The 22,070-nt window shown below is 34.0% G+C and overlaps 1 protein-coding gene across 1 annotated transcript in view; it reads left to right on the forward strand.

Moving 5' to 3' along the window:
• The window catches only part of ncm (pre-mRNA-splicing factor nucampholin), a 306,231-nt gene that overhangs the window by 182,362 nt on the left and 101,799 nt on the right, over nucleotides 1-22,070 (forward strand). Inside the window, exon 11 of the mRNA XM_090408753.1 lies at nucleotides 9,596-9,679. Within this exon, the coding sequence (XP_090264879.1) occupies nucleotides 9,596-9,679 (84 nt within the window). The remainder of the gene's footprint in view (nucleotides 1-9,595; nucleotides 9,680-22,070) is intronic.

Here is a 22,070-nt window from a genome sequence, read left to right on the forward strand (position 1 = left end):
TAGCTTGGTCCACCTTTGCTACGAGTTGCCCAGTGTTGTACCACCTTACCCCAGTACAACACTTACCTTACCCCATTAAGGTAGTACAACATCATATTCAGTCCTGAAGATATTTTCAAGTGCAAACTTTGTTTGCTCACACTTGGATAAAGGATTAAACTAAATTTATTATAGTCTAACCAAGTGAAAAATAAATTTTCAACATCTGTAATTATGTTTTGTAGATTTGGAAAAGTCATATGATAAGGTGCCGAGAGAAAAGCTATTCAAAATGCTACATTTGTATGGTGTCAATGGGGCATTATATCAAGCATTATTTAGTATTTATTTGAGTTTTAAGTCAGCAGTTAGAATTGAAGGAAGTACAGGAATACGGTTTAATGTTAAATCTGGTGTCAAACAAGGATGTACATTATCCCCTCTGTTATTGTTATCTATATGGATCACATTATGATATCAAAATCCTCATTATGATATCCTGATATCAAAATTGGGGATGTTAATTTCAGCTCTTTACTTTATGCAGATGATGTTATAGTTCTAAATAAATCCGGTACAAGTCTGCAAGATTCCCTGACTAACTAAATTGAATAGGCTTTTGTAATAGATATGCTATAAAGGTCAGCAATAGCAAAACAAAGACAAAGAAAATAGTCAGAAGCATTGAAAATATCAACTGCATTGTGAATGGCGAACTCATAGTACAAGTAAAACAGCTTCCTAGGCACAATTTTTAGTTAAGGTGGTAAATTAAATATGGAAATGGACAACGGAATCAATATATCTGGTATGGTAGAAAGTTCAAGTGAATAAATTTATATGGAATAAGAGAGAAATTAGTGAAAACACTAAATTAGTTGTATACAAGACAGTGTTCAAACCAATTTTAACTTATGGATCTGAGAGCTGGGTTAGAAGTAAAACACTTGACCAAAGACTAGAGACGGTAGATATGAGAGTCCTGAGAAAGATTATAGGCGTGAACAGATGGCATCAATGGCAGTATCATATTAAAAATATATTATGAAAGAACTTGTCATTGTTAGCATTCAGGAATGTATTAATAGAGCTAATCTGAGGTCTTATAGTCACTTAAATAGAATGGGAGAGGAAAGATTAACAAAACAAGTGATCTCTGCCAGGTTGGCAAAAAGTCCCAGAGGAAGACCAAGATTTAGGTGGATTGATATAGTAAAAAGTGTCTTAGAAGATAGAAATATAAGATCTGATAATTTTGGAGTCTTGACGAATAACAGATTGAGTTGGAGGAAAATTGTAGATAGGAAGTTAGTAATTATGTAACTTGATGGTATATATCAGGAATTTGATGGTGATGATGGTTAATTTAAGAGATTGAGCGAGAGACAAAGAAAATAAAAAAAATCTTTATTTACAAACAATTAATATTAGTTTAAATTTATGGTATTATCTTCACAGTCTGTATAAAATTGTTGTTGCGCAATTGCTATATACAAATTTGCCTTATAAATAAATACTTATCTCATAAAGAGAAAAGTGCCCACAAACTTAACAATAGAGTTAAAGAACATAGACACCACACAAGATTTCTTGGCTTCTCTTCAAGATCAGATTTGACGAGAATATACAAACTTATAAGGCAGTTTCTTACACTCTAAACAATAGCCACAGAAATTTAGCTCACTGCTTTTTTTTTTTGCAAGCAAAAAAATATTTGTGCATAAATTTTCTTAAGAAAGAACATATTTCTTCTTTCATATCTTCTCTGCAATATCAGTTCCTTTACTATTTCCTTGAAATACAAAGATCATTTTTAAGTTCCCATTTTCCTTCTGGAAACTTCTTCCTCTTCCTTGAACACAAAAAGAATTAATCTCTTTCATATTTACAGTGCTTAACTAGAATACATTTGTTGCATAATGTATCAAAAGGAACTGTCCATTACTTAGAGAGAAACTATATATCACTTTTATCTATGAATGCTACCAGTTATCCACTCAGCTTCATTTAAAACAAATTTTCTCTTTAATTTGGGATAACTGTTTCCCTCATAATGCTCTTCTGCTTTTTTGTCTTAAGAATCACATTAAACTGTATTTCTCCTCCAAACTTCAAACTTTTTGAGAATGTCTTCCCTGCTCTAATCAAGACAACAGCTGTTCTTTCATTCTCTCTCACTAATTCAACTTCCTTTTTGAAAGTACAAACTTCATTTAAGTGCATTATTAGCTGAAGTGGCAAGTAACATAGTGCTGACACAAAAGTCGCTTGTTGTAAACAATACTACAGTTCTTTAATTGTGTGTAAATGTTATCAGAAAGTTCAATATTTTCTTCTTTCAAGTTTACATTACTAAAATAAAAAATTAGAGGTGAATCCATTTTACAAATAAATATTGCAATCAGATAGTTTGCAATGAGCCATAATTATACAAAGATTTCTCTCATATGTAACATTATTAAATTTCTGATTACAAGAAATAATGTATTTTCATTATACATTGAAGAAATATTTACATATAAAATAAAACTATGAAACTAAAATTCTCCTTTCCTTTTTGCTTATTTATTGAAATTTGCCACCATTAAAAAAAAAATAATATAGGATAATCTGGTATCACCAAATTGTAGATATCCTACAGCAGCAATGGGAAGGGATGAATGAAGAAGAGGAGAAATTTGTTCAAACATGTGCAGAGATTTGCAAGAGCATGGAGGTATTATTGATGCCAGTTCTGAAACGGCAGCCATTGAAGTATTTATAGAAGATAAAGGCTGCAGAGACTTTGAATGCCTGTGCAAAAGTGAGTGGAATGTATTATTGAAAGATGAGTCATCAATCAATCTAATATACTGTCATCCAGTTTCAGGAAGCTTGTAGGGATATCATTCCAGATATGAGAGTAGTATGCAATGGTTGGGCAGATTTGTGATTTGTATATTGTTAGGAGCTGTTTGGAGTTAAAGCAATGCATTGAGAGCCTAATTTTTTGAATGTAGAGAGGCAATATTTGTGATATGTTTGTGCCAAGAGAGATTTTAGGTTAGAGTTATTCTAAGAAGGTAAATCTCATATAAGGGTAAGATTTGAAGAGCAGAGATTTTTTTGGGGTAGAAATAATGCAAAGCTGTGTTTTGCTAGCATTGAAGTTTGACAAGATTATCCAAATTCCATTTATGAATGTTTTGACGATCAGAATTCAAGGTAGAGGTTAGAGTTCTCTAGGTTGTGGATTTGTGCTTTGCAAGGTTTATCAAATGAAAAGGAGAAGTGCAATGTACAGTCATCAGAAAACTGAGTACTGGATTGGTAGGCAGCTGGAGTAGATCCTTAATATATATAAGGAAGAGGGTGGGCAAAAGAACAGATCCTTGTGGGACTCCAGCATTAGTTGTATAGTTAGAAGACAAGGAGCCATCCACCATCACTCAAAGTAAGCATCCAGCCAGAAAGCTGGCTAACCAGTTGCCAAACTCAGGGAGAAGACTATATGATGGCGATTAGACCTTTGTGTCAAACTCCGTCAAAAGCCATAGAGATAGCAAGGATAGCAACTTTAGATTTGCCAAATGTTACCACAGTGTTTGTCCAGGGATGCATGGTATAGTTTAGTAAATTCCCTATTGATCGACAGTTATGGAATCCATACTGTCAGTCATTTATTAGATGAAAGTCTTCAGGTTAACATAGGAGTTGGCTGTTGAGGATTCTTTCTGTTACTCTTTAGAAAAAAATTGAGGTGAGAGAAATTGGACAGTAGTGTGAAGGTAAAGATTTGTCACCCTTCTTAGGAATAGGTTGTACAGGTATCCCTCAATGTTACAGCATATGTCAAAATCGCGTTAATCAAATCTAATGATCAGTGGTAAAAATTACAATTCGTCCATGATCAATTACTGTATTAATAATTCTCAGGAGGCTGCGTAGGAGGAATGACATCATTTTCACGCCACGAGGCTTGCATGTTTTTGCGTGGTAAATGTAACCCTGCGGAGCTTGCGGCGGTAAAAATTGCAACGTAGGTCGCGGTATATCTGAGAGATACATTCATTACTAGTATGTGCTAAAATGCAATAAAACAAAGAAAAAACACTGCAAATATAATACATGATAGTACAAATTAAGTGGATATTGAATCTAACATTATTTCATAGCCGAATATAGAAACTACAAGAGTTTCGTGCCGAATATATAGAAACTAAAAGTTTCAGCGGATGCAAGCATAAGCAACCTTATGGGCAACTCATAGTCAAGGTGGAGTAAGCTCCAAATCACTTTCCTTAGTATTTTCCATAATGTAACGCACATCTCCTAGAGGACATGTATGATAAATAAGCCTTTGGCTCTCTATATCATAATACATGATGGTTTATTTATTTTCAGTTACAATCTAGAAATTATTGAACAAAGAATAAAAAAAAAAAAAAACTAAACCATACTATACTGACATCGGAGGTCATACAATTTATTGTCGAATATCACAAACCTTTACATAACATGTGTTAAACCAAACTGACAGCAAAAAAAGTGCGGAATATCACTCATAACATATGAATGCACAGCTACTCATGACCTCCAAGCTATACACTGGATATGTGTAAGAATATTTATATAAACATTTTGCATGTATCTGTCAGATCAGTTGTGAGCTCCACAGGGTTAAAGGCGTGTTAATCAAAACTCTTGCCGCGTATATCAAGAGATTGCCACAATTAATTTCGCCACGTTAATCAAAACCCGCGTTAAGCACGGGATACCTGTATATGAGCTAGTTTCCAGACTGCAGGATAGATACCAGTGGAATAAGGAAGTTAAATAGACAGCATATAATGGGAGTCAACTCAGGAGCACTGACTTTTAAAACAATTGGAGGAATACCATCAGATCATGGACAAGAGACTTTTTGGTATCCAATTCAAACAAAATTTTTTTGATCTCTTTCTGGTGAAAGGTTAAATGCAGCATTGAGTGATGAGTGTTTGGAAGGGTTGGAGGACATTTACCATGATCAGCTATGTAAGAATTTGAGGAAAAGTAGGATAGGTGGAATAGTGGTAGAAGTAGTGTTGGGCAGAAGTTATGGGCAATAGTTTTGGCTAGAGTCCAGAAGATATGGCTGCTGTTTGTGCAGGATGTAAGTATCTTGCTTTTAGCTCTCAAAATCAATTTTTGATGTGGTTATAATTTTCTTGTAACTATTCTGGGCTTTGGTGTGCAGGCATTATAAGAAGATGGAGTTTTGGATGTAACACAGATGTGGTATGTCTGATTCTTCTTTTATACAGCCTTGGCACACCTGTGGCTTAGATGGGAGCAGAAATTTAGGGTAGATCAGGGAATAAATGTTTCCATGCCAATGAGAATTGTATCAGTGATTTGTTCTTGCATATAGGTTTGGCTCGGGTGTCTGGAAACAGTAATTATGACCAAGGAAATGAGGTAGAAGTTCTCATTCAGAGATTATCCCACTTGACTTTCTGTTGATGGAAGAATAATTTCTGGTAATTTTTGGTAATTCCTGTTAGCATGTTCTGTGTTTCTTGTTATGAATTGTTTGGCCACCATATATCAATGTTGGCATTATAATGGAATCTGTTAACTTACTTTTAAGTGATAAGCAAATTACATTTCATTCACTAGCCTAATTTTCTTTATTAATTTTATTATTTAATGTTTAACAAATCTGGACTGTATTTTATTTCTAAGTGTTGTCTTTTGTTGAAAGATAATGTTATTTGTTCCAGATAGCTATTTTCTTGCACATATTCACTGTTGATACCATATCAAAAAATTTCGAGCTATAGTCATGAATTTCATACAAAACTTCAGCTCATTTGTTCATTTCATTTGTCATCTTCATTTAATAAGGTCTTCAGAGAAGATTGTGGGATTGTCAACAAATCAAATTATTTAGCTTCTTTCATAAGATATCGATAGCCCTTTTGTTCCAGTCAGGTTTTCTGAACACAAGTGTAGCTGTAAAATGTTCAAGTGTAGTTGTAAAAAAAGTCAAGAAGTATTGGGTCACCTTGTTTAACACCTTTACTGACTGGAAAGCAATCACACTTTATTTCTGTGCCAATGTCTGTTTGACATTTGCTGTAAAATAGTTTGAACGACTTTGATATATTTAAAAACTGTTGTTCCAGTAAAGCTAAATGAGTAACATGAGCTCTTTTAGATGCTCTAAAAGAGTTCCTGTAGTCATATGCTTTGTTATACTTAAGAACGATATATATTATAGGGGAGTATAGGGGAGGGGGTGTTACGTTCATTATATTTTTCAATAATTTGATTTATTGTATGCAAGTGACCTCTTGTAGAAAAGTTTTTCCTAAATCCTTGCTCATATTGCTAGTTTGCCTGAGATTTTGTTTTAAATAACTAATGAACAACTTGTTGTTATAAGAAATAAGACTGGTATGTTTATACTTGTTTATATCAGATTGACAATTTTCTTATGTAAAAGGATTAGCTTTGATTTTAGGCACTGGTCTGAGATGTATTAACTGATGATCACATCATTATGTTCCGCCATCTGATCCACATTTTGTTGTTTGATATATATCTCATCTTCACCAGGAGTTTTTCCATTTTTCATTTCTTGTATGACATTCTCTATCTCTGTGCTGCTGAATATCCAGGACAGTCTTCTGTATTATCCAGTAACAGGCTTGTGGTGATGCAAGGAAATTGGTTGGAGTTAGAATACAGTTTCTTATAGAAATTATGCTTGTCGTTTTTTAATATTTCTCTTTTGCTATGAGTTCTTCATCTAGATACTGTCATCTAAATTTCTAAAGGTGTGAAACAGTTAGATGAAATGAATCATTTAACAGTATTTGATTCAATAACATTGATTGATTTAGGTAGGAAGATATGTGGTGAAGTTGTCTATAAGGATAGAAAAATAAGAACCTCTTCATGGACACAAGAAGTTAAAGAAGCACTTCTGGAAAAGAAGAAAGTATAACAAAAGTTTTGTATAAATAAGTCAGCAGATGTCTTAAAAGAATACAAAGAAAAGTGAGAGAGAGCAAAACTATGTGTAAGAGTAGCTAAACAAAGATCATGGGAAGACTTTTTTAAGAATATAGAAAATAAATATCAGTAAGGTGGGAAAATGTTCTGGGGGCTTTTGAAAAAGCTTAGAAATGGAGGAAAGAATACTGTAAAAGGAATCAAAGATGATATACTAGATGTCTAGAGTAATTACTTTCAAAAACTGTTAAACAAAATAGCAGTGACATAACCATAGTAGAAAATTTTCAAGAGGAATGCAAAGAGGAGTACATAGCAATACTTGGGGGTAGTAATAGTCAAAAATTTGAAATGTGGAAAAGCAGCTGGAGTAGATCAAATTTGACCAGAAATGCTAAAAAGTATGGAGGTATTAAAGATTTGCTAATATTAGCTCCACTGCAAAATTCAGAGGGCCTGGTCTGAAGGTCAATTTCAGAAGATTGGAGTAGAGCTCTAATAGTTCCTTTCTATTAAAAAAAAAAAAAAAGGGAATAAAGCTGAATATAAGAATTATAGAGGAATTTCTCTACTAAGTGTTCCGGGTAAGATTTATGCAAGCATACTTGAAAAAAGGTTGAGAAAGATTGTGAAAGAGAAACTCTGACAAGAACAAGCTAGATTCAGCCTAAATAGAGGTTGTCATGATTAGATTTTCACTTTACAATAAATAGTTGAAAAATCATGGGAATATGACAAGGATCTGTACTTAAGTTTGTAGTTTTGGAAAAGACATATGATAAGGTGCCTAGAGAAAAGCTTTTCAAAACACTGTATTTATCCCATATAAACAATTATATGGGATAAATTGGGGGGGGGGGGAAGACTATCACCTTATATGAGACTAGCCAACAACATTTCACATGGGAAAAAATAAATAAATATATATATATAAAAGTTCTTTGTGTCCTTTGAAGCCAGTTCTTTCCAACCAAAGGGCACTGTCTTTACTGACTGAGCTAAACTTAGCTCTTTGCTTTATGCCGATGATGTTGCACTCCTAAACACATCTAGTACAAGTCTCCAGGATTCACTAACTAAATTGAATAACTCCTGTAACAAAACATGAAAATCAGCAATAAAAAGACCAAAACTATGAAAATAGATAGGAGAAGAAAACTTCAGCTGCATTCTGAATGGAGATCTTACAGAATAAGTAAAATATTTTAAGTTTTTAGTGAAGATGACAGGTTAAATCTGGAAATAGACAACAGAATAACCAAAGCTGGTATGGTGGGTAACCAGCTGAATAAATTATATGGAATAAGAGAGAAATTAGCCAAAACACCAAACTAGCATTATACAAGACGGTGTTCAAACCACGGTTAAGTTATGGATCTGAGAAGTGGTTTAGAAATAAAGTACTTGATCAAAGATTATAGACCACAGATATGGGGGGTGTGAGAAAAATTATGGGACTGAACTGATGGCATCAGTGGTAGAATCATATTAAAGCAAAGATATTAGAAAGGAAATTGACATTATTAACATTCAAGAATGTGTCAGCAGAGCTAAGGTGATATGGCCACTTAAAGAGAATGGATGAAGAAAGGTTAGCAAAACAGATATTTGATGCCAAGATGGCAGGAAGGCCAAGATTTAGGTGGATTCCTTTCTTTGTAGATTGATTGATGTGGAATCAATCTAGGTGGATTGATTCAGTTAGAAGTGTCTTAGAAGTATGAAATGTTAGATAATGCAATATTTGAGTTATTATGTAAACTTAATCATGTAGTGCTGTCATAGCAATCTGATAAACATCCCTTAGGGGTACATACCAGAAGATTGATGGTGATTGTTGTTAATAATGGCAGATGATAAAATTCAGAGTAAGAGTACTGTTGCTTCCAGTGAAAAGAAGATGTGTGAATTTATCACAATTACACAGTAAGATTAAAATGATTAAATTTAGTGATGATGGTGCACCGAACACTGAGATAGGTTACAGACAAACTTACCTTGCACTGCTTTTACAGTTGTTACGAAGAAAGATAGTTCTTACTGAAAAAAAAAAGTGTCACATCAGTTAATACAACAGTTATCTGTAAACATGACAATCTTATTGCTGAAATGGTAACACTTTTCATAAGTGTAGATTTGTGTAGTGTAGATAACTTTTTTGTTTGAAAAAATTATTCCAAATTTTTTGTTTGCATATTTGACATAAATAAATGCATTAAATGATGTCATTAATGCCCATACATGACTGCTTAAAAATGTCATTATACCATTAATTACATTACATCTACAAGTGGAAAAAAAAAAGAAAAGTGCTGTTTGCTGTATACGATGAAATTCACTATATGATGATGGTCTGGAATCTAAAGTGTTGTATGACTGGGGTATGCCTGTATAACTTTCATTTTTTTTTAAATAAATGAAAGACAGTCAACTGTTAATAATATATAAATGTATGTTTATGATGATACACAAATTATCTATGATAATTTTATGAAAATTGTTTGTATAATTTGATTTGTTTAGTTTTAAAGATCATGTTTCTTTGGCATTTGAGAGTATGTATTTTTTTTTAAAAAAATTGAAATCTTTTAATGTTTACTGATTGCATTATTTATTTATTTTTTTAATATAAAAGACATATTAGGGGAAACTAGTGATTCTGAAGAAGAAAGTTCAGGAAGTGAAGAAGAAGATGAGGAAGAAAATGAAAATGAAGATGGTATCATCATTCTTATTTATTGTATTATATGCTGTTTAGAAATCTTGAAATTTAGATTCTTAGTATAAAAATTACATTTGTATACAAAATTGTTTCTTTCAACATCTTTTCAACTAAGTCACATTCTTAAATTTTACGTTGAATTTTCTGTTTCTGTTGAATACAAAGAAAACAATTGTATGAACTTCTTAAATTAATACTAAGGTATACTATAAACCATAGGTGGCCAACATCAGGGCTGCATGTAGCCCGTAACGTGATTTTATGCGGCCCGCAGCAGGATAAAAACCATATTAAATTATATGTATTATCAATTTAGCTATTGGTTTCGACCACAGATTTTCTGATTGATATACCAGTTATATTCATCATTTCTGATGACGGAAACAATTTATATTCTCAACTTGGAATCAAAATTGTTTTAAAAAGATTACTCAATTTTTAAAATCTACTGCTTCTCTGTGGGAGTGGTAGATTTCTATGTGCTCCGGAGTAACGCATCATTGAAAGTCACTTGCTCTGCTCTGGTTACAGTGATCAGTTTCAGAGACTCAGTTTAAAGTATTTTATATTGTTCTCCCAGTAGTAAAATGATTTAACAAATATAGTAATTCAATACATATAACTATTGCCCCTTGAAAAAAATGCAGAGTTTATTTTTATTTAAGTTCTGTCTAAAAAGTGTGCGGCCCGTGACACTACCACTCATCATATATTGGCCCTCATATAGAATGGAGTTGGCCACACCTGCTATAAACCTACCAATGTTGGAAAGTGCTTGCATTTACTTTACTTCATCAATCATTTTAAAGTAGTTTATTAATGCTTACAAATATTCATCATCAACCACTGCTATAAACCAAAAGATCATATATCTTTGACAACTTCTATTCTTTCTAATACCCTCAACAATTAACAGATCATGCTATTTACTCAGCCTGAAATCACATGCTTTCTTCCCAAAGCAACATATCCAAATCATAGACTATTCTAAAATTTGCATATATCTATAATATTTACAATGCCATTGAACACATCTTCAAATATTCTAATTGCATAATTGTCTTCACTACAAGCAGCAGACTACAAAATTTACTAAAACATGAAACCTCAATATCTCAGACCAGTGATTTTGTTTACAAGTTTGTCAATCAGGACAAGATACCTGCTACATTGGATTTGTTCGTTCTTAAAAGTTTATTGGAACTTTACTGAAATTGCAATATTCCCATACCAGAATATTAACATACTACCACTAAAAAGAAATGCAAAGAAAAACACATCAATAACGCCTAGAAAAATCCTGCTATGGAAATATTGCATGCAGTACTTTTTAAACATGCTCCTGAAATTGATAAAGTTACCATAATTAATTTCCAAGAAAATGAAACCAAATTATGTTGCTCTGATTCACCAGCAATAAGAACCAATCAGGATGCTATAAACACAAAAAGGTCCTATTTAATCTCACCCTCCTGGCAGTTAAACAAAATCAATTATTCCCCATTAATCTCCAACCAGACCAAACCAACCAAACTCCTCTTAATATATAATCTTAAACCTCTCTGCAAGCTTATAATCAGTTTTAAACTGTTTATCATCTGAATGATGATTCCCATGAAATGGCCAGCACATTGTCATCATATTGCTGATCCTATATATACTTTATTAAGTGTTTGTTCCTTTTTGATCTTTAATTTTTAGTTTTCAAAATTTTTAGTTCTCATATTTTTAATTCTTAATCTTTCAAAATATACAGTCCATTTGATTCATCATCTTCCTTGTTTACCAGTTTTATTTATGTTTCATTTTCGACTATTGAATATAGATATTTAAGTTCACATAGTGAGCTACATTTTCAGCACTTTCTCTTACCATATGTTTCGGCTCAAGTTTGGCTCCAAATATCATGTCATTCATATCTTCTGAAAGTATACAACCAGGTATATCTTTTTTAATTACGCCTGTAATATAATTAAAATTTTATATTAGTTATTTAACTTGGCCTCTGGTTGGAGAAGCAGGATAGCACCATTACCAACTGAGCTTTATATTTTTTATTGTCAGATTTTTAAATATTCTTAATTAAGTTTGAAATCATAGCATAAGGTTTTTTAAAGTAACTTTAATTACATCTTTGAATTTGCTTATTTATTTATTGCTTAAGGTGCATAATATACTCAGACTCACAAAGTTATCTATAGGCAATAAGATGTCTAGAGCTACAGAATCCAGTCCTATTCCAAATTCAACATCTCCTTTTTCAGTTAAGAAAGCTATACTTGGATGCATGCTTCTGTTGGATTTCAAGCCACATTGGAATCAAGGGAAACAAGGCTGTAAATACTGTAACTTACTGCTGTTAGATCTTGAATGATGGTTCTATAACTGCTCCATACTGCTTTAACAGTGAAATTTGGTACATTATCAGTTAAAATTTTGCATCTAGCAATGGATGCTGAAAATAATGTATAAAGCCATTGAATAACACCAAAAAATTAAACAGACTGTGGGCAAGACATTGCTGCATCTCCTATAACTAAATTGGCAGCCACAAGGTATGTAAAATGCTCGGGGATTTACTTGCCAAAAACGACCTTAATTTTTCCCTCGCATATTGGACCCATTGTCATAACCCTGTCCTCTAATATCATTAATATTTAATTTTAAATCTAAAAGCAACTTAATGATCTTATCATATAACGATTCTCCTGTAGATTCATTGATTTCATAGAATGAAACAAAATATTCTTGAATAACTAAAATAGACTCTGTTAAATCTACGAATCATAAAGTAAAAGAAAGTTGTTCTTTGTGACTACTTTCTTTTACTTTATATTTGTATCTAAAATAATTGAAAAGTATTTGGCTTCTTTGGCACAATTAACAATATCATTGCAAACAGCTGATGGCAAAAGAGAAATTATTTCGTTTTGAATAGTTTTGCTGCAATATGTTACATGGTTTCCTTCGACAAATTGCGACGTACATGTTTGTGCATAATGACATCATATTTACTCAATAATTCTATCAAACCCAAAAAATTGCCATTATGTGGAATATACAACCCATCTGATGAACTGCGGAAAGCCAAATTATGGGTTGATAAATATAATATAATATCACACAGCCTTTTCAATACGTTTTTCCAATGCTCTCGTTCTTTAACAATGGCTGACTGCATTTCTTCTTCTATTGTTTTACTTTTTTTGAAATATCGTATTTGTTTCAACCCATTTGAAATAATTTTTTACACATGTTCTGGTGAATTTTCATGACGCTTTAAGTAATCATTTATATTTCCACTTACAATGACCAACTGATCCTAAGGCTGAAGTTACTTTATTAGAGTAAAATAATTTGCAGCAAATATAAAATACTTTGTTGGCACTCATTGAAATAATAAGCCATTTTCGTAAACATTTTTCACCATTTGTCTGTAATACGTTGATGCTGAAAAACATCGATTTTCTGTGTATCTGGGATAAACGAAATCAGTGCTTTCATCTCTGGTACATTCTAATAAATCTGAAGATAAAATATAATCGCAAACTGCAGAGTTTAATGGGAAAGGCCATGTAGCAGAATCATTATACCGAAAAGTTCTGCAGGTTTTTTTTGAAATTTGTCACTTTTGAATTTGAAATTTGCAAATCGTTATTTTCATCTTTTTGATCTTTATCATTTAGACTTATAGCATCAGCGGTTAATTCTCTAGAATTTTCATCATGTGATGCATCTTCTTTTATTCAAATGTTAAAAGAAGTAGAGTCAGGTGAAGATGAATTTGTTGATTTTAGGAAGTTAGTTAAATCTTTTGCACGGGGTGCTTAAGGGTCAAAGCTGTATAACTGAGAGGAGACCTCCACATAGCCTTTAAAGGAATGCGGAGAACCGACCAGGGCGTCTGACATATTGTCCAATCCTCACCTTCTCGTGGTGCACCCTGTTGGGTATCTACTTGGAAACTTAACGAACGAGGATGGGCTGCCAATTTAGGATTTAGCCCACTAAATTGTATTCTTATTGGTTAAACCAAAATAAAAAATGATGGTACAACATGATAAAATTTCATGCTGGCTGGGTCGTCACCTGGTTAAACAAGGACCCTGTTGTTTTCCCCAAGGAACCAAGGTGAACAGCAAAAAGTCAGCTACTGGAACAAATTTGAAAACACACCCCAACTCAACATCACCAGAGTTAAGGATTGGTACTATCAACATAAGAAGCCTTAATGGCAAAGAAATGGAGCTAGCTGAGGAATTAGATAAGTACCAGATCGACATAATAGGGGTGACTGAAACAAAAAAGACAAAAACTGGTGAGATCTTTCTGAGCAATAAATACAAAATGTTATATTCAGGCAATGACAATCAAAGAAAAGGAGTAGCCATAGTATTCAACACAAAATACGAGGCTAATCTTCTTGAATGGCAGTCAGTCTCAAGTAGAATAATGTGGGCAAATATGAGAATGGGGAACTGGACAATGAGAGTTATTTGTGCCTATGACCCCACAGAAGGTTCTACTAAGATAGAAGTGGAGGAATTTTTTGAGGCTTTAGAAAAAGCAACTGACACAATGAAAAAGGAAAAGTTGGTCCTTGTTGGGGATCTAAATAGCAGAGTAGGAAATGATTGTGAGATATACAAAAATATTTTGGGAAAATTTGGAGAAAAGAGCAAAGCTAATAATAATGGCAAATATCTGTTGGATTTCTGCTCAGGACATGAACTGGTTATTACTAACACCATGTTCCAACATAAAAATGTGTACAAATTCACATGGAGAGAAGAGGCAAGGAATAAGAAAAGTCTCATTGATTATGTTATTGTTGATAGTGATGTTTTCTCCCTGGTGAAGGACACCAGAGTGTACAGAGGATTATTTGAAATTGGAAGTGATCACTATTTAGTCTTGAACAGGATAAAATTGAATTTCATATTGAAAAGAATAACATGTAAGAAAGTTTTAAAGCGAATAAAAGTTGAGCAGCTCTCAGATGTGAACTGTAGACTAAAATACACAAAGATTATTGAAGAAAAAATGAGAGTTTGAGAACAGGAATCAAACCTTGGGGATTCAGTGGCAAGCCTTGAAGAAAGCTGTGATTGATTCAGCTAGAGAGGCTTGTGGTGAAGTTGTCTGCAAGGATAGAAAAATTAGAACTCCATGGTGGACACAGAAAGTTAAAGAGGCAGTGAAGGAAAAGAAGAAAGCATATCAAAAGTTTCTGCAAATAAGTCAGCTCGGGCTCTTACAGAGACAAATGCAAGAATGCTAAGCAGTGTGTAAAACTAGCTAAAAGAAATTCATGGGAGGACTTTGGCAAGAATATAGAAAATAAATATCAAGAAGGTGACAAAATATTCTGGAGGTTGTTGAAGAAGCTTAGGAATGGAGGAAAGAGTGCTGTAAAAGGAGTTAGAGATGATAAAGGTGATACGAAAATGGGAGAAAAAGATATCCTTGAAGTATGGAGTAATTACTTCAAAAAACTGATAAATGAAACAAACAATGATGACAGAACAGTGGTAAAAAACACTGACCAGGCATGCAGTCAGGAATGCATATCCATACTTGAAGTAGAAAAAGCCATCAAAGGCTTGAAATGTGGAAAGGCAGCAGGAGTAGATGATATTCGACCAGAAATGCTGAAGTATGGTGGTATAAAAGTCTTACAGTGGCTGCACTGCATAGTTCAGAAATCCTGGACAGAGGGACAAATTCCCGATGATTGGAGTAGAGCTCTAATAGTACCCATATATAAAACGGGAAATAAAACTGAATGTGAGAATTACAGAGGTATTTCCTTACTGAGTGTTCCTGGTAAGATCTATGCAAGTATACTTGAGAAACGGTTGAGAAGAATTGTGAAGAAAAGGTTGGTGAAGAACAAGCTGGATTCATGCCAAATAGAGGCTGTCAGGATCAGATCTTCACTTTACGACAAATAGTCGGGAAAGCATGGGAATATAACAATGATCTGTATTTAAGTTTTGTTGATTTGGAAAAGGCATATGACAAGGTACCAAGGGGAAGCTATTCAATATGCTACAGTATATGGTGTCAATGGGGCATTATATCAAGCAATACTTAGTCTTTATTTGAGTTGTAAGTCAGCAGTTAGAATGAAGGAAGTACAAGAAGATGGTTTAATGTTAAATCTGGTGTGAGACAAGGATGTACATTATCCTCCTCTGTTATTCATTATCTATATGGATCACATTATGAAGGAAAGTGGTATTAAACATGATATCAAAATTGGAGATGTTAATGTCAGCTCTTTGCTTTATGCGGACGATGTTATACTTCTAAATAAATCTGCTAGAAGTCTGCAAGATTCTCTGACTAAATTGAATAGCTGTTGTAATAGATATGGTATGAAAGTCAGCAATAAAAAGACAAAGACAATGAAAATAGGCAGAATCATTGAAAGTGTCAACTGTGTTGTGAACAGGGAACCTGTGGAACAAGTAAAACATTTCAGCTACTTAGGCATGATTTTTACTGAAGATGGTAAATTAAATATAGAAATAGACAACAGAATCAGCAAAGCTGGTATGGTGGGAAGTCAATTGAAAAATTCATATGGAATAAGAGAGAAATTAGTCGGAACACTAAATTAGCTGTATACAAGACAGTGTTCAAACCAGTTTTAACTTATGGATCTGAGAGCTGGGTCAGAAGTAAAACACTTGAGCAAAGACTAGAGACTGCAGATATGAGAGTCCTGAGAAAGATTATAGGCATGAACAGATGGCATCAATGGCAATATCATATTAAAAATGAGGATATTAGGAAAGAACTTGACATTGTGAGCATTCAGGAATGCATTAGCAGAGCTAATCTCAGGTGGTATGGTCACTTAAACAGAATGGGCAATGAAAGATTAGCAAAACAAGTGTTCTCTGCCAGGTTGGCTGGAAAACGACCCAGAGGAAGACCAAGATATAGGTGAATTGATACGGTACAAAGTGCCTTAGACGATAGAAATATAAAATCTGATAATGTTGGAGTCTTGACAAGTAACAGACTGATTTGGAGGAAAATTGTAGATAGGAAGTTAGTAATGATGTAATTTTTTTTAATGTAGTACTGTCATATCCTGTACTCCCCTTGAGGGTACATGGCAGGAATTTGATGATGATGATGAGAAATATTTCTTTCTTTTTCTAATTTTCTTTTAACAATTTTCTGCTCCAGATAATTTTAATTGGGATTAGAAATTTTTTGAAATTTCTAACCCCAATGAAGGGTTAGAAATTTCAAATTTCTGTGATTAAAAAAAAAAAAAGTGAATGAACAATAAAATGGGATTTAATGGTAAAAATAATAAAATGTAAAACTGAATCACCAGTATTATTATAAAGTTCTAGGACAGGCAAAATAAACAAAAAGAAATACTTAATAATTTCCAAACACATAACACATACAAAAACACAGAACAGGCAAAGATGATTTTGTATAATTCTAATTTAATGAACTAACATCTAAAATTAGAATCAATGTGGAGAAAGCCTTTGTTTGACAACTTTTCCGAGAGAGTTTTAAATTAGTTAATTGGTTTAGCCAATGCGGCACATGAGTTTGAAATTAGTTAATTGGTTTAGCCAATGCGCCGCTTCGTACCAATATTCAACCTTTGGCTCACGCTTCTACCTCGCCTACTGAATATTATGTACATTTTTGATTTGTTTACTAAACTTTTATAATTCGAACTTCAATTAAAACAACTTTATACATGGTATTTTTAATTTAATTTTTTTGTGATCCATCCTATCTTAAATATTTAAAAAAAAAAAAAATCAATCATAATGAATAATGATGATGACTGTTATAAAATGAAGGCCCTCCTATCTAGCAGTGGTTTATTTTACACTGTTTATTGTTGCTATCAATACATTCTTTACTCTCACACTCTCCCTATGGACTTTTAATAAGAAATAAGACCCTACTTTGCCATTTCAAAGTTGCATAGATATAAGGCTCTATTGCTGGCCTTAGTTTTGGTGCCAGGGCAACTGCCCAGTTAGCCCACCCCCTTAATCCAGCATTGAACAGACACCCCCATGGGCAAGGTGCATTGTGCCATGAAACAAGACATGTATTTGTAGCTGGCATTAATTGGAGAAATACGATGGTCCCAAATCAGTGCAACTCTGTCCAAAAAGGGAACTAATGGAGTTTGAAACAGGCATTGCGATGCCATGTTGCATTCCTATCTGTTCAGCAAATTGTTGACAAATTGGACCATGCCAGATTAACAGTCAGTGATATCATACTGAAATGGAAGCGCAGGAAGTCATCTGCAAATGCTATCACAGTAGACAACCCACCACACTCACTGAATGTGAATGTAGGGAGCTACAAAGGATAATATATAAAAATAGCCATTCATCAATGGCTATTTTTATATATTATATAAATGGACAATGGACATGTTGAATGTAGAGTTCCAGGAAACGACTGGGACACGAATATGCACAAAAACGTTCAGAACCAACGCTCACAACATGGATTTCCATGGCAGGATTGCAACCCCCCCCCAACACACACACACATTACCCAAATCAATATGCAGTGTCATCTTCAGTGGTGCAAAGATTGTGTACATTAGGACATGGAAGCTTGAAAAGCTGTGTTATGGAGTGAAGAATCACACTACACCCTCTACTGAGCAGATGGACGAGTGTGGCAAATACCTGATGGATGTCTCTTACACAGTGTGTAACCCCAACTATGAAATTTGGAGGTGTGGTGTGATGGTATGTTATGGTATGGTCTTGCTTTTTCTGGTTGGCCTCAGACCTCTGTTTGCAGTGTCACGAACATTGAACTCTGAGAGGTATTTGAACAATAATGAATGCTTTCTACTTTGTGGGATTTCTCCGGAACTGACCATTGTTTCTTTCAGCAAGACAGTGTACTGCGTCATAAGGCTGCTGCTGCAATTGTGTGGTTTGTAACCATGAATGTCACCTCACTTGACCAGCTTCCACATAGCCCTGATCTCAACCCTGTTCAACATCTGTGGGATGAACTGGAGCATTGGGTGAGGTCAAGGGACATCTTCCCCCACACTGAGGACCTGCTTACATTCCAGGACCTCATTACATGCTTGCAGGAAGAATGGTCCAAAATTACATTGATCACTATCGTGCCTGTGGAAAGTATGCCTCATATGATTGCTGCAGTCTTCGCAGTGAAAGGAGGTTCTACATCTTAAGGTGGGCACCATGGCTGTTTGTTTCTCACACTATGGTATCTTTGACTTCTTTCCAAGCAGTGTGATATTTATATGTATTATTTTTATTTAATAATTGCATTTTTGTGTATAGGCTTATAATACCTAGTTGTGTTTATCTGTGTTACATACTTTTTTACACTCTTTTTATATCCCTTTATTTACTTTGTATAAAAAGCTTGTTTATTTATCAAATTGCTTTCACCCTCGATACTGCTACAGTTGTGACCAGGATAGTAGGTTCTGAGTGGTCCTTGTGACATTAACTCTGAATCAATCCTGCATACAGGCAAATCAACCAAGAGAGCACATTACTGACAAACTATTGGTTGATGGTAGGCAGAGTTGATTGCATTCTGTATCGATGGCAGTAGTAGTATCATTCTGTAATTGGAGCATTAAGTAGAGGGGAACAGTTTTGTTTAGTAGAGCAGTATGCCCTCTCATGATGATTCATTGAGCTCTTTGGTGGTGTCATGTTCTACTACTACTAATAATAATCTGTTTTCAACATGATGTCGCCATTGATGCCATCCTTTCACTCCTATAATTTTTCATAAAAACATACTTATATCTGCTCTTTTTAGTATTTGTTACCTAGCTCTCTGCTCTCTGATTCTTAAGTGAAAATTGGTTTTAATGTCGTTCTGTAGTACTGCTAGTTTAATGTTTTCTTTGATATTGAATCCAAGATGTCTGTTGCCTTTTTTTTTTTTGTTCAGAGTACATGCTGAATTAGAAAGCTGTCGTGAATTAACTCTGAAAATTTGTTAAATATTCTATTTGTTCTTTTAATTCACTAAACACCTGGCCTGTAATGTTATTTCTGATTTCTTCATTTACAGTATTACTAACTCCAATCTGGCATGGTTGGCCAAGTGTTTATCATATCTGCTTTCCAGTCAAAAGGCTGCAGGTTCAAATCCTGCTAGAGGCTTGGATGTTTATTATTGTCATACTAACTGTTTACCATATGTACTGCTGTAACCTGTGTTCTGGCACAGTTTGCCCTTTGATGTCTTTGCACCATAAAAAATAACTTACTTCTGATCAACAATTTTCCTTCAAATTAATCTGTTATCTGTCAAGACTCTAACATTATCAGATCTTGTATTTCTTCCTTCTAAGGCACTTCTTTACTGTATCAATCTACCTACATCTTTTTCCTACCACCTGCCAAAAAACACTTGTTTTGCTAATCTTTTCTCTCCCATTCTATTTAAATAATCCTATGTCTGTGATTAGCTCTGCTAACACATTCTTGAAAATTTCATTAAATTTCATCAGATGATATCCTATAACACTCTTTCAGAAGTTTACAGACCTCTATCTTATCACTCCTTTTTCTCCTGCTAACCAGCATCTGTAGTCCACATACTCACAATCTGCCCTCATAATCTAAATTCCATAATCTTGATATAATCTTTATAACTCTTCTTTGTCCCCTTGGGACATAAGAGACTCAATCTGCATACATTAGTCTCAGTGCAGTCTTATCAAGGCCTTGTAAACAGGCAAAATGACTTCCTTATCCTTACATTTCAAGATTTGCTTCAATGTCGGAATTATCTTCTGAACTGTATTTGTAATTTTTGTTATGTGATCTTTGAACTTCAAATTTCTATCCACCATTATGCCAAAATTCCTAGCCTCAGTTTCTTGTAGCATTACCCTGTTAATATAATATGCAGTTGAATATATCACTTCAAAGTACCAAACTTTACACTTCCTGACATTTAACTGATAGCCATTTTCATTTGCCCAAATTTCCAGCTTATTCAAATCATTCTGTAAGTGCTGCTATTTATCAATAGCATCCTGAATTGCAATGCCTTTGTATCATCAACAAACAATCGAACATCTCCTGCTAGATCCTTCCTAATGTCATTAATGTGACATTAGGAATGATCTAATAACAGTGGGCTAGGGAGTGAACCCTGGGGTACACCACTGGTCATCTTAAACCTGGTTATCCAGTTTGTTCAAAAGTTTTTCTCATGTAGTATCCTATCAAATGCCCAAGCAAAATCCAACAGTATCATAGTGTAATCATTTCTCTTTATCCAACTTGGCTGTAACATCATTATAAAATATGAGCAAATCTCTAAATCATGATTTCCTTTTAGTGGACACATGGTACTCGTTGAGATGTGTAGCTTGTCTTTCTACCCACTTCTGTATGCAAGTTCTTACCTACTTTTCTAAAATCTTCACCACTACATTAGAGATACTTTTAGATTGGTATTTAGACATGTTGGTTTTGCATCCCCCCCCCCCTTTTACAATGGAACTATCATGCATTCTTGCCATTCCTGTGCCATTCCTGAGCTGAGACTCAAGTTATACAAACATGTCAAAGGCCATTCCAATTTGGCTGAACATGTCTTTGGCACATGTACTGATATTCCATCTGTCCCTATTGCTAAATTCTTATCGAGATTATGCAACAGTTCTTCAACCTTGTTCTCGTGCACTACTAACTGTTCATCCAATGTAGTAGTATCACCGTACATGTTACAGTATACTTGGTTGATATATTTTAGCAAAGTGAGCACTCATTAATTTAACAGTTTTATTGGCTTCTGACACTAGAGTACTATCTGCAAAAAATGAATGTGGAATTAGCTTAGGTTTACTTGCAGCATAATGATAAAATTCTTTTGGATTGCCTTTAGTCTTCATAGCCAATTTTTTTTTCATACTGAGATTTAGCTTTTGGCACACTACTCATTACTTTTCTAGCCTGCACTTTTTATTTTACATCTCTCTCTCTCTCTCTCTCTTATTCTCATTCTCTTTCACATGATCTTGTGCATTTCTTTCTTAATAAGGTTATACCTTCATTTTACTACCACCCTATTTATTCTTCAAACTCTAAGGATACATTCAGAATTCTCTGATATCTTTCTCATTTAGTAACTGATATTATTCACTTGCAAAAGAAGTTGTGTTCTTAGGACTGTATATATGTCATTTGTGAGATAAGTGCTGAAGAAAGATGAACGTCCTTCATACCCTTGCTTTCACTTCTTGTGGTGGAGACAGATGTTCATTACTCTGCTTATAATGAACCATTATCAAATCACAGGTCAATTATGGGGCTGAAGTCTACACTTTTGAAAGAGACAGTACACTTTGTCTGGG

This window comes from Typopeltis vanoorti, chromosome 2 (genome assembly GCF_054136105.1).
Source record: "Typopeltis vanoorti isolate ZY-2024b chromosome 2, IOZ_Tvanoo_1.0, whole genome shotgun sequence".
Lineage (NCBI taxonomy): Eukaryota > Metazoa > Arthropoda > Arachnida > Uropygi > Thelyphonidae > Typopeltis > Typopeltis vanoorti.